A 14508-nucleotide genomic window follows, 5' to 3' on the forward strand; every position below is an offset into this window, starting at 1 on the left:
ACTTCGTGTTGGCGGGTTGACCCACGGCTGACCCACTTTTTAATCGTGCAGGTTCAACCCGCTTTATTTCGTGCGGGTTTCGAGTCGTGTTATCGGCTCGTGTCGGAATTGACAGCCCTAGTGGCAGTAGCTGTAGTTATTTAATTAGAGTGGGCAGAATAGTCATTTCACTTTAAATTGGGTGCGTGAGAATAAAAATTTGTTTTGCTGGGTTAAATGAGATAATTTCAGCTTATTTTGGTGTTTTTGGTCAAGAACCCGAAAAATAAAGCACCCCGGAACACAATGTCTATTTTAGCAAGTTCAATTCCTTCATTGACTTCGATCTCCTTCATGAACCAAGTCCGGCAAGTCTTAATCTTGACAAAGTAAAATCCAGGTCTTCATGCGTGTACTATGAGGCTTCCATATAAATTTACATTCAAAGCCAGAACACTTTAACAACCGGTACATGATGTGTGCATAGTCAATATCAATGTCAATCCATTCCTTGCTATTCTAAACAGAGAACCCATAACAAGGCTACCTGAACAACTTGTGGTGATTCCTGCACTTTATATGTGGAATTGACTAAAACAGGGCAGTATAGAATCGTTTAGTGCAGTGGTGAAAGAATGGATTGACCTTGGTTTTTCCTTTTCCTGTATGTACATGATATGGGATGGCATCATCCAAGAAGGTGTGATCTAGTACAATTCTTGTCTTCTTAATGAAATTTCCTCAGAAAACGACTCTTCATTTTCACCGTGTTTCAATGAGTCTCCATTCCCACTACAGAGACGTGCAGATAATGAAGGGGATACAGACATATAGCTACCTGCATTAACTTCAACAAGTATGAGGCCCAAATTAATTGAAGGCTTAACATATCTGCTAAGAAATAAATCACTGTAGAGAGAAATTAAAGGGAAAGTGAAAGAGCAGTTGGTCTCACACCTCTAAAGGATGAGCTTCTCTCAAATTCTTTTGTTGAATGCAATAAGATGGTTCCAGATAATACAACAATAAAGCCACATATTTCTGATATGATCGCTCCTCCACTCTGGTCATCCCAATCCTAAAATCACAAATTCCATCACGAATTATAGTCATCAAGCTACACCTACAATCTGATAAAATAAAATAAAAATTAAAAAGACTATAATCAAGAACTTTTGGTTTTACTAGCAGAATAGGAAGTAAACCGCTATAAAGGATGATCACGTAGTATTCTAGGTGAATATCTTTTCTCCAATTAGTGCCCTAGAAACCAAATTTGGACAATGTGAGAGATGCTTTAGATTATAAGTGTTAGAAACTGAGTTCTTTAAACCACCAAATGTGGAACAACCCTTGTAGAACTCTTCTTCCATAAACTTGGATCCAGAGTAGTGAATATCTGGGGTTAATTTTGCTACAGATTAATTTTAGCGTTAACTATGCTAATAGGTTAATATTAATGCTAGATTATTACCATGAAAAATAGAACATAGATGGCAGTACTGATAATGTACTCTTCTTCCACAGCTGCTATATAAATTTAACAGACTTGATTTAAGCTCATAGCAAGCATGAATTTCTTAATTGGGGTGAAAACTTTTGCTTGAAATTTTAATTGAAATGTAATTATCTACACAAGGCAAGCATTTTGGAGCTACATTTCAATGTATGCCTTCCATTTTCATGCCTTATGTTAAGAATGAATCAAATTAACAAAAGTCCAACTTGGAATTGGAGCTAGATTTGGTAAAGAGGTTTAGAACCATGACATATGCAACTTATAATAACTACTCAGTACCTTAAACATTATCACACTAGCGATAATTGCCAGTGTCGTAAACATGACATAATAAATGGGGGACACGACAGCTGTGTTGAATGTATCAAGCGCCTGTCAAAACTGAGTTTCAGCATCCTTAAAACGCTCAAATAAAAACAATTACATATGCAATAAAGATGGATGTATGGATGTGTGTGTGTGTCTGTAATGCAGATTACTCATAAACCAAGGGAACAACAAGGTAGAACCTAAACACTAAATGTCTAAGTTAATTATATTTTTTTATCTATTGTTCGTGTGTAAAAATGTTACATAGATGTGTAACAGAAAAATTTAGAGCATCTTTTGCTGTAAGATACTATGTGTCCCCATTAGTTGGATCGAATTTAAATATGAGCAGATGCATAACTACAATCTGTGAGCTTGCTTTTGAGTCGAGTATCTTTCTGATAGTTTGAAACACCCACCAGATATGTTCTATGATCTATGAATATTCATTTGGACCCAATGACTTAGAAGAGAGGATTCAAATTCCATAATAAGGCTATGACTAGTTAAAACACAATTTATATGACAAATATAGTAGAATGCGTCTGTTTTCTTATTCTTATTCTAGTGCAAATGGATTGTCAGAATACAATCAACCAGTATGTAACATGAACTAAATCTCCACATTTGAAATCACACCTCCCATATGGAATAGTTAAGTAATACGAAGTAAACCTCTTAAAACAAAACAATGAAAGAAAAACCAGGACATTTCAGAAAATGATCATTTCTACTCAAGTCATTACCAGAACGCCAGTTCATTAGAATTCTTCACTGACTATTGATATAGCATATTTCTAAAATTATCTTAAGGATAGGTTTCACCAATTCACTGCAAAGACATAAAACCTTTCATTAGTATAACCTAGGGAATTTGGCAATCAATAAGCTGTTGGACGAGAGCAAAAAAAGATATATGCGGACTCTTCTGACCTTTGGAATAGCACAAAAGTTTTATTAGAGTAATAAAGAAATCACAAAAATCTGGCATCAAATTGAAGGTGTCTTGCAACGGAACTGTCCAAGTCAACCCATGCTTTATGGACAGTGCAAATGACAAAGAATAAACTTATTTTCAAGGGGTACAAAGTATCACTTTTTAAACGTCAAACGGGGTACACGACTCAAGGATTAGACCCAAATTAGAACACTTAAATGCTAAAGACATATTTCATGACACCCATCACCTAATACATTGTTTATAAGACACAAAGAGACTCAAAAGACGATGAGTATAAGAGTACAATTATAGACCTAAATGCAGGTGCTCTTAACGTATAACTACTCTTATCAGGGGGTGCTTGGTTTTTGAATGAGCTGTGTTTACACTTCTGAAGTTGACTCCTGTATTACTTGTCCAAAAGACCATAACTATATTCTTGCTGGCATGAATTGACTAACTGACTTACAATCGTGAGGAATTCTATCAACAAATCATGCTTGATAACCACTTATCAGCAAACAACGTCTCAAGGTCAAATAACTCCACATTCAGAATAGAGCCTCTACCACATCTAATCATTTTACACCAAGTCCTCTTGGTTACAATTCACGCAATCAAGTTGTTGCTGTTAGTTTCTGGTAGCACTTATGGAAAGATTAGATAATTTAGTCCTGTAGCTTATGCTGCTTATCTCCTTTTCCATTTTGGTCCCCAACTTTCACATTCAAAATCCAAACATCCCTAACCAAATAGAGTGGTATGTAACAATGGGAGGGGTGAATTGAGCTAAAAACTATCATCATAACCCTGCATGCGGTCGCACTTAAATTTTACACCCACAAAATGCCTTGAAAGTGGCCAAAATTGTAACTCCCAATTTCAAATCCACTAATCTGCACTAGTCAGATAACTGTTAGCTTGTACTTGTCAACTTTTAACAAAGTTATAGAGTGGAACTGATTTATAGTTTCTAGGAGTTCCTCCTATCAAAATTTAGGTTCGTCCAATATTTTATAGGAAAGTGGAAAGATCATATCTATTCACAACATGAAGATGCCCTATTATCAATTATATTTGTAAACAGCTATGAAGATCCAACGGAGGCAGTTTAAGATTTTAACTTTTTCCAGTCTATTATTTCTTTTTGCATAGGTCACTAGAGAGTTGCTTCTGTACCTAGGTCAAGGAAATTGCTGGAAATGTAAAATCAACAAGAACTACAAAATAATATGACTGATCTCCTAACGGAAAGTTTGAAAATCTTATAGACAGAAGAATGCATGAAGAAATTTGTAACTAAAGCAAATACTAGTATATTAATGGCCGTAAGAGCATTTATCAAGGATTGTCAGGCCCACAGTTTACTCCCAAGATGTCTATGATTCAAAGTTTTGAACCCCCTAAAGACACCTAAATTGTTATTGGCTACAGTTTCCTGTCTCCTAAACGTTGCCCGGTCCCAAGCAAGGGTCCAAGAAGCAGACTGGGGATTTCTTGGTATCAAAATAAAACGGCCGTAACTTCTAACTTTCTAAGTGCACAACACGAGCATGCTTCACCATGGAGTAGTCTTTGCAAAGCAAAATAGCTATAGGATTAAACATCTGAATCTAAAATCTTTTCATGTTCGTTCAAGTCATGAAGATCTAAGATCTATAGAAGCATAAGGAAAAGGGAAAAAAAAATGAAGAAGGATAATTTGTCAGAAAATATTGGTAGAACAGCACATCATAGAACAAATCAGATTTATATGCTAAAAGAAAAGAAAATAATTGAACAGCAATAGAGCACGGTAAAAGATTTTCGAAGAAAAGGGTAACGGCATGAGAACATTCCAAAAGCAAGAAGATAAATACTCCTCACAGCCAGACAATAATTGGTCATACCTAATATATGCACAATGAAACAGAAATTCTAACCTTGTTCAGATAGTTCATCTGAGTGATGACACATGTAGTTACAACCAACATAAAAAACCATGTCTCTGGATAGATTAACTGATTCTTTCCCTCAAAAGTTAATTTTAGAGCAGTTCCTAGGGCTTTAACACTCATTACCTGCAGAACCATGAAACTATAAACAAAGATTACAGTAGACCAAGCTATTGAAACAATTCAATTTCAAGCCAAAATTCAGTACAACAAATCAGTAAAGCAAATATTTGGACAGAGAAACTGTGTTAACAGAAATTTGTCTCCATGCAACCAAGGCCTGCACCAGATACTCACTCAGTCTCTACTGAAAGAATCCTTTGCAATAAACATCCGTACTTCATAACAAAATTGATATGAAATTGGTGCATAATTTCATGATATCAAGAACATGAAATGTATATACAACACCAGGATTATATGTAAACTTTGTACTTCAAATTTTATTGCTATGTGACATCTCGAATGAGTCACTATTAATACGTAATTTATTTTAGCAATTTTCTTTTGTCCAGGTTAGAACACCATAATTTGAAATGAGAATAAGTCAGTAAACTACAACATGAATCAAGAATGATTACTAGTGCTTGTAATAACTTACTGATAGAGAACCCATCAATGAACAAATGCCAGTAAAAACTAGCACATTTGTTTGCCCACATCGTGGCACAAAATGGAAGATTAGTATGAAAACCAGAACAATCACCGAGCCCACATAAAGCATGAAAGCTGAAATACATAGTATGTTGTAAATTACCCAGGAAGTATAATATAAATCTGAAGAATAGAGGGAAAAAAGAATATAACATAAAATGCATGTCTGATATCGAACCTGGTTGAGTTGCCATACTCCATATTTCAAGAACATTGGTGATAGGATGCTCCTGTGGTGCATGGATAACAATTATGACCGATCCAGAAATGCACATTACACAGCCCAAAACCCCGAGCCAGTGCAACCTCTCCTTCAGGATAAAATGAGCCAGCACAGCACTACATCATACCATTCAAGTTATTAAACCTAACCGCATCATATTACATGATAACGAACAATCATGTAATCAATAGTGATCCATGAGAAGTTACCTGATAATTATACTTAATGCACCAAGAGGGGTAACAAGCACTGCTGGAGCAAATGCATATGCAATGAAATTCGCAACCTCTCCCACAACCACTATATCATAAATAATAATAATACATCAAGACAGATTCTGCAAACCATTAATCCACTTCAAATGAAAAAGAAAAAACAAAAACAAAAAAGGCTTACTCTATCAACAGAGAAATAATTTAAAATGGAACTCAAACAGCAAGTAGCCATCTCATTAACAATGCAAGAACACCGAAAAAAAATTCACAATCTTGGCCAAACAACATTGACCAAAAATGGCAAAATAACAGATTGTAAGAACTTACTTGTTATCAATCCCAGCCACCACAGAGGCTCCAAGAGATAAGAATACCCACCATAGCCTGCAAAAACCCAGAACTAAATGACAAGGCCATTTGAGAGAAGGAACCAAACTGAGAAGGAAAAAAATGAAAAAGAAAATCACCAGCTCTGACCCCAGAAGCAGCTGCGGCTCTTCGGAGGCCTTTTTTCTTGATGATGAAGCTTGCCCCTATGAACCCACTTGATAGGAGAGCTAGAAGAAGGCCTTTAAGATTGTCTTTGGAGAAACCCATGATGAGAATTTTTCCTTCGTTTCTTCATGGGAATGCAAACAGTCGAACGCTTTGGGAGATCATTCTCTTTGGCTCTGCTTCTCGTTACGAAATGTGGCATTACATGATTGTGTTAATAAGAGTACACAGCTAATTTTTTGCAGATGGACTGTTTTTTCTTTTTCATCTTTCAGGGAGGGCTTGTAATGAGGATTACTTCATGAGGACTTTTATATTATTTTCATTTTTTTAGCATATTTTCGCAAATCAACGCTTTGATTAAGGCTGTTAATGGGTCGTATCGGGTCAAGTTATTTGTCGTGTCGTAAGAGACAAACCCAAACCCAACCCATTTAATAATCGTGTCAAAAATTTAAACTCAAACTCAACATATTTTTTGATAAAAAAAAACTCAACATATTTATTAAACGGGTTACCCGTTTCCAACCCGCTTAACCTATTTAATAAATAGGTCATGTCATGTTAGACAAAATGACTCATTTAAGGGTTACCAATGCGACCCATTTAACTAAAAAAATGCATAAATTGATTAAATTCACTAAAAACTCTACAAGATGAAGAATATAAATAATTTTATATAATTCATAAATAATTAAATCTAATAATTATAAAGCAAAATATTTCAAATTGTCTAATCTTATGATCAAATACTCCCAACGTCCAAAATTTCAAGAAGAAGTATAGCATAATCGGGTTATATGGGTTCACTTCATGTTGGCAAGTTGACTCACGGCCGACCCGCTTTTTAATAGTGCGGGTTCAACCCGCTTTGTTTCGTGCGGGTTTCGAGTCTTGTTATAGGGTCGTGTCGGAATTGACAGCCCTAGCTTTGATGTAGTTCGGTACCTTACCAATTAATAATTTAGAAGAAAATTTTTAGAAATGACATACTCATGCATATCTGAACATCCAACGGTTGATTTTCGATAATGTAATCCGAAAGTGGGTCTCCCAAGAAAATTCTCATGAAGTCCTCATTTTGGTAGTCCTTATTAAAAGCTCTCCTTATAATTTTGTATGGTTTTCAAAATTACCAAATTACCACAAGATACATCTAGGACACAGTCCATGGCATAGGCCTTATTTTTCTAAGATCCATGCGGACATCAAATTGATCCATGCGGAAAAGAGCAGGTTAGATACAAATTAGGCCTCATCAAAAAGCCTGCGGATCAAGTGGGCCGATGGAGGCCTGCCGACCCGTAGGGCCAAAAGCCCGGCCCGGCCCGTCATAGGCCCGACCTAGTGGGTAGAGGACTGAGCTTGGTTTAGGGGTTTGAAACCTGGCCCGACCCATAGGTCCGACCTACCAAAAGCCCGCTAGGCCTGGCCCGTAAACTATTATATATATATAATAAGGACATCCTTACCTAAGCTTAGGTACGGATTTCCTATTTTTGGCCACTTTCCGATCACATAATCACATCTTAACCGTTCAGTTTTTAGGTCCTAATGTATAGATCACCTCTGCAAAATTTCAGCCAAATTGGTGATCATTAAGGCATCCAAAACTGCAAATTACAACAATGTAAACGAACGGTTCCGGTTTGACAGTTTCAGTTCGTTCGTGTAAATTGCAGTTTTGGACGCCTTAATGATCACCAAATTAGCTGAAATTTTGCAGAGGTGATCTATACATTTGGACCTAAAAACTGAACGGTTAAAATGTGAAAATGTGATTGGAAAGTGGGTGAAAACACCAAATCCGTTCCATAAGCTTAGGTAAGGACATCCTTACCTGAGAAAAATCCTATATATATATATATAGGATTTTTCTCAGGTGCGGACGTCCGTACCGAAATTTCAGTATGGATTTCCGGTTTTCACCCACTTTCCGATCACATATTTTGATCTTAACCGTTCAGTTTTTAGGTCCTAATGTATAGATCATCTCTGCAAAATTTCAGCCAATTTGGTGATCGTTAAGGCATCAAAAACTGCAATTAACACGAACGAACCGAATCTGTCGAACCGGAACCGTTAGTGTACATTGTTGTAATTTGCAGTTTTGGATGCCTTAATGATCACCAAATTGGCTGAATTTTTGCAGAGGTGATATATACATTAGGACCTAAAAACTGAACGGTTAAGATGTGAAAATGTGATCGGAAAGTGGGGGAAAACTGAAAATCCGTACCGTCCGCACCGTAGCCGGACTGTGCGGACGGTGCGGACTGTATATATATATACAGATCCTATCCATAGCGGATCTCCGCTTTGAAATTAACAAGTAAAGTTCGAGTTTTTGGTCACTTTTCGGTCTCACATCCACATCTCGACCGTTCAGTTTTTAGGTACTAGTGTATAGATCATCTCTGCAAATTTTCAGCCAAAATGATGATCGTTAAGGCATTGATAACTGCCTTAAAGCTAGTACGGTTCAGGTTGACACATTCAATCCGTCCATTGGTTTAAGCAAGTTAGATACATTAACGATCATCAATTTGGCTGAAAATTTACAAAGATGATCTATACACTAGTACCTAAAAATTGAAAGGTCGAGATGTGGATATGCGACCGAAAAGTGACCCAAAACTCGAACTTCACACATTAATTTCCTCCGGATAAAATCTGTATATATATATATTGTGTGTGTGTGTGTGGGGGGGGGGGGGAGTTCTCATACTTCTATATAGAATATGTGCATATATATTCTACATATCATGACTATGGTTGACTAATTCGATCGGATTCGAAAATATGGTGTGTGTGTGTGTGTGTTTATATATATATATATATATATATATATGTGTGTGTGTGTGTGTGTGTGTGTGTGTGTGTGTGGAAGTTCTCATACTTCTATATAGAATATATATGCATATTCTACATATCATGACTACGGTTGACAAATTTGATCGGATTCGAAAATATGGTGAAATTGGCTAACTTTTTTATCACACTCATAATTTATTGTAATAAACACATCAAACGGTCGGTTTTTCCATATTCTTTGAATTGATAGAGGTTGCTCTTTGGGCCGCGTTTGGTTCGCGGAAAGGAAATCAATTCCTTGCTCTTTCCATAGGCATGGGAAATTGCAATTCCCAGCAATTTTCCTTTCCAGTGTTTGGAAAGAATAGGAATGTAATCAGAATACACATTTTAGTTTTCACTGCAGGGGTAGTGCAAAAATCATACAAACAACAAATATAGTTGGTTATATTAGCAAATAATGATTTTAAGCAGGGACAATTTAGTCATATCAGTTTGCAAGTGGGTGGGGCCTGGGGGTGGGGGGGGGGGGGGGAATCAGTTTCCTGAGGTGGGTGAGGGGGAACAAGTTTCCTCCTCTTTTTCCTTTCCTTTGGGAATCATTTTCCCTTCCTTGGCCATCCCAAACACAGGAAAATACAAGAAAGGAAAGACTTTGCTTTCCCAATGCCTAGATTCTGTGAAACAAACACAGCCTTGGAGTGTATGATATATAAATATAGATTTATAAAAGTAACTAAGTTTGACTTAGTTGATCAAATTCGAAACGAGAACCAAGTTGGCTAGATTTTTTACAACCACCATAAAACATTACAATCTCTCCATCGAGCGGTTGGTTTTCTCTAAATTCAATTTCCATTTCATGGTTACTTTAGAATGAACCTCAACAATTTAAATGCAATGTATAAGTCATACAACTTTAGGAGGCAAATTGGTATAGGCCAACGTCTTTGTAACTAAAATTGAAATTTTTATCTTATGTCCACGAACATCCATCGATGGAATATTTACAGACGTGATATGAAAAAATAAGTACGTTTCGCGGTCGTCATGTCATCGGTCAACCAAGTGACGACGGTTGACCAATTTGATCGGGTTTGAAAATATGGTGAAATTGGCTAAATTTTCACCACACTCATAATTTATTGTAATAATCACATCCAACGGTCGGTTTTCCCATTTTCTTTGAATTGATAGAGGTTACTCTTTGGAGTGTATGATATATAAATATAGGTTTATAAAAAAATTAGTATCTTTAAAGATATATTTATATAGATATATATATATATGTGTGTGTGTGTGTGTTTATATATATATATTTGTAAATAATGCCCGCAAGGCCCGCTTTATATGGACGGGGTTGGATCCTTCGATTTACAATAAAGCCCGGCCCGTTATTATTTAAAAATGTAGTAAGGCCCGGCCCGTTGATGAGGCCTAGTAAAAAAGAATTAAAGCGCTGGCTAATTCCAAACCAACCCACCTGAAGGAGTTTTATTATATGTCATGTACATTGAGATAGAGCTAGCTTTGTCCTGCTTTATGTTGCTCACCACCACTTATATCGGCAAGTAGATAAATTTTGGTTCATCTCCGGTATCTTTTGTCTAACTATCTGTATATCAAGCGTCGACCCAAACATATAACACAAGATCATTTAGGTGGAATAAAATAAATGTACTGAACAATGGGCTAGAACAAGAACACTACATGTTCCATCCATTGATGCAAGCTAGGGTCTACTACAATTCCAGTTTCAAATAATATTTCTATCGGGCAACATGTTTAAGAATTATTGTTAAGGGTTTAGTGAAAAATGAATGCACACCCACTCCCTTAGTCATCACATTTTGAAACTGAAACACTAGATAAAGATGTAAACGGTAAGAGGACTTTATGCCATTACCTGCTTATCTATTATCTATTATCCAGTACAGAAACTACGATAGTAATGAGTGCACACCCACTCCCTAAAAATGAATGCACAACCAATTCCTTAGTTGTACTGTTTTGAAAAACTAGATTTTTGTTTTAGGAAAACGAAATTGGGAGAGAATAAGCTGTCTTTCATTGATAAAAAGAACCTCTTTGTATAGAGGATTACAAGCAAAAAATATCAGTCTTACAAGGAAACTAAATAGTAAAGTGATTAGGATATCCCTGAAAATATCTGTAAGACTAATCCTATTACAACATGGACAAGTCACTAGAATTTGGGTCAGACACATAATCCAGATATACTTGAACACTCCCCCTTGTGTCTCCTAAATGCGGTGCTTCTCTCATTGCCTTGTCAAAAACCTTGCCGAGTAACAAAAATCCAGTGATACAAAAATAACCTTGGTCAAAGGAGAAAAGAATACAACGCACCCTTCACGTTTCGAGACCAAACATGTAGACATCTCCCCGGCCCTGATGTCTGCATCTCCCCCTGATGACTACTGTCATGGGAGTTCAGATAACATCCGCAAACGATGCTACCAACATGTTTCTCGAAAGTGGATTTAGGCAATGACTTAGTGAACAAGTCTGCTACGTCGTCCTCAAATCGAACCTAGTTCTCTTTGATCTTGAGGAGAGTCTGTTGTTGCTGATTATGCTTGGTGTTGTCGCCTTTAATGTAGCCTTGCATCATTTGTTCAAAGCAAGCAGCATTATCCTCATAAATGCTCGTAGGCTCATCTATGGTAGACTTTAAACTACAATTTCTTCGAACATGCGTAATTATGGATCCAATCCATATACATTCACGAACTACTTCGTGAAGAGCAAGAATCTCTGCATGGTTCAAAGATATAGCGACTAGGGTCTGTTCTGTAGACCTCTAAGATATCATGGTCTTTACCCATGGTGAACACATAACTAGTTTGAGAATGACCTTTGTGTGGGTCAGAAAGGTACCCAGCATCAGCAAAACCTTCCAAAACACTATTGTCGTTTTGGGATGGAGATAGTGGACGCAGGCCAATGTTAGCGGTGTTCCTGGTGTGTTATGGGTCTGAATCCATCATCTGTCTGTAGGGATAGAACAAGCCCACATCAATCATCCATCTCAAGTATCGAATGGTATCTTTTACACCAATCCAATGGCGACGCGTTGGCGCAGAGCTATACCTAGCTAACAAGTTCATTGCAAATGAGATGTCTAGTCTTGTGCATTCAGCTAAGTACAATAATGCGCCTATTGTACTCAAGTAGAGCACTTCTGCCTCTAGCACATCTTCGTCATCATCCTTTGGACGAAGATGATCCTTTTCAAGATCAATGGCCATCATGGGTATGCTTGAAGGATTGACATTGTCAAAACACCTAAGCATCCATCAACACAGTGCTCAAGTTCCAAACTGAGGTAAAATCATGTTTTCCCAAGATCCTTCATCTAAAAATCGGATTTCAAGTGTTCAGCAGTTTTCCTTAACTCCTTAAGGGCTTCTAATGAAAATCATGTCACCAACATGAACCGCGATAGAATCCGAAACTTATGATAGAAACGCGCGACCATATCCCTTCCCAATCAAGTAGTCACTTTAGTGAGCGTTTTAACCTCTTTGCAAACGCGCTCCGTGATCTAGAGCCACTTGATTTCAGTAAATGAAGTTCACCACGAACCTTCATGTATATTCTGTATCTAGATCCCCATAAGGATAATAGTGACCACATTCATAAGCTGCATGTTCAGTTATTCGGAAACTACCAAATTGACAGTGTAGTGGAGTGCAATGACATCCATTATGGGAGAATATGTCTCCTCGTAATTGATTCCAGGGCCTTGCACCATATGGAGAGATTACCATCTCTTTTTCTCATCACGCTTTCTAACGAAGACCCATTAGTCAATAGGTTTTATGTTAGGAGGTGTCGACATCACTGGCTCGAAAAACCTTCCTCTTTGTTAGAGAATCCAACTTAACCTAGATCGCATCTTTCCATTTAGGCAAATTTTCTCTACGTTGACATTCATTCATCAATGGAGCGTGGTTCGATATCATCGGACTCAACAAACTCATGCGCGAATACATCATCAATAATGATGGAGTTTTTATCCCACGTCTCATGTACACTAGTGTAATTTTCAGAAAGCTCTATATTCTCATGTCACGCCCCTGATTTTTAACAAAAATAAAAATCGATATATATAATCCCATAATTATACATGCGTGAATGTTCAGTCATCAATACAAATACCTGGAACATCTTTCCCCTTAAAACAAGTACTTACTGATACACTGAACCATCCAAGTTAATATACACTCGCTCCACAGAGTTATATTACAAAAATTTACGAATTTAAATTGTCATCACAAAATAAAACGTAAATGCTCCTCAGAGCTTACTGCATAGCGGAAGTCATATATTGGCAAAGCCAACAAAAATTGCTTCCTACCCGTTCTGCTGCCAACAAGCTCCTTCAGCTTCAGCCACGATTTTCCTGACCTGCAGGATTAGCCCCTACACCATTGAATGGTGCACCGGGGTTGCCAAACAACAAACCCGGTAAGCTTCTTCAAGCTCGTATGAGTAACTCATGAACATCAATCAACAACTCACGTCAATCTACTTAAGGAACGTGCCACCATGATTTCCTTCTAACATTCCATATCCTTTCCATAGAAAGGACAACATGAGTCACCACTATGACCATGCCCTATTTGCTAACTTAACCATCAAGTAGCAATTCAAGTCTCATCTAGACAATTAAAGAAGAATGCCATCAGAACTCTCCTTTAAGCTGCATACCTATGAGTCTCAAGCAACCTCGACCGTTACTCCCATAAGCTATCATGACAGACAGACTAGAGCTCTATTGAAATCGTAATCACTCGTCCTACCAAGGACGTGATTACCAACTTCCTGCCTTGGTCACCATCTGCGACCTGTCACCATCTGTGACATATGATTTCAGACCCCGTCTGATCATGAAATCAAACATCAAGGTCGCCATCTGCAACCTGTCACCATCTGTGACCTATGACTTTCAGACCCTGTCCGGTCTCAAAGTCGAACGTTAAGTAAGTCACACCTGACCTAAAACGTTACTAACATCTAATCTCGGCTTTCCTTATCCCTGCTCACCATCTGTAACTCTTGGTACAAAGACCAATACATTTAAATGAGTCACGCTTGACTCAAAAATGTAACATCAAACATCAATACATTTCAACAATAGAAAACATCTTTTTCCACAATATTGTTTCCATGAAAAATCATATTCAACAATAATATAAGCATCATCATGCATATTATTCATCAAATACCATCCACATGAATATATATATTTCACGTAAATATATATATACGTAGTCATTCGCTCAGGAATGCCTACTAATACCAACTATAGTTTGCAGTTAAATAATTAACGCCAAAACAATAATGGTACTTCTGTTCATAAAGATCCTTGTGAGATTTACTCACCTTGAATTCCCGCT

General features: G+C 37.2%; 1 protein-coding gene across 7 annotated transcripts; it reads right to left on the minus strand.

Moving 5' to 3' along the window:
• Positions 1–330: 330 nt before the first annotated feature.
• LOC133732550 (probable magnesium transporter NIPA3) lies at positions 331–6541 on the minus strand. Of its 7 annotated transcripts, none has more exons than XM_062160127.1 (9): positions 6241–6541; positions 6101–6157; positions 5768–5858; positions 5514–5674; positions 5283–5410; positions 4670–4807; positions 1778–1870; positions 937–1057; positions 331–817 (listed from the first exon to the last, which is right to left on the minus strand). In XM_062160127.1, the coding sequence occupies exons 1-9, from the start codon at positions 6368–6370 to the stop codon at positions 687–689; spliced, it is 1050 nt and encodes a 349-aa protein (XP_062016111.1). In that variant the 5' UTR covers positions 6371–6541; the 3' UTR covers positions 331–686. The 7 variants fall into 7 exon arrangements, 6 of the variants coding, with proteins under 6 accessions (XP_062016111.1, XP_062016110.1, XP_062016114.1 ...); XM_062160126.1 differs by having other exon boundaries at positions 331–826; XR_009857176.1 differs by lacking the exon at positions 331–817 and adding an exon at positions 2554–2639 and having other exon boundaries at positions 1036–1057.
• Positions 6542–14508: the final 7967 nt, after the last annotated feature.

This window comes from Rosa rugosa, chromosome 2, assembly GCF_958449725.1.
Source record: "Rosa rugosa chromosome 2, drRosRugo1.1, whole genome shotgun sequence".
Taxonomy (NCBI): domain Eukaryota; kingdom Viridiplantae; phylum Streptophyta; class Magnoliopsida; order Rosales; family Rosaceae; genus Rosa; species Rosa rugosa.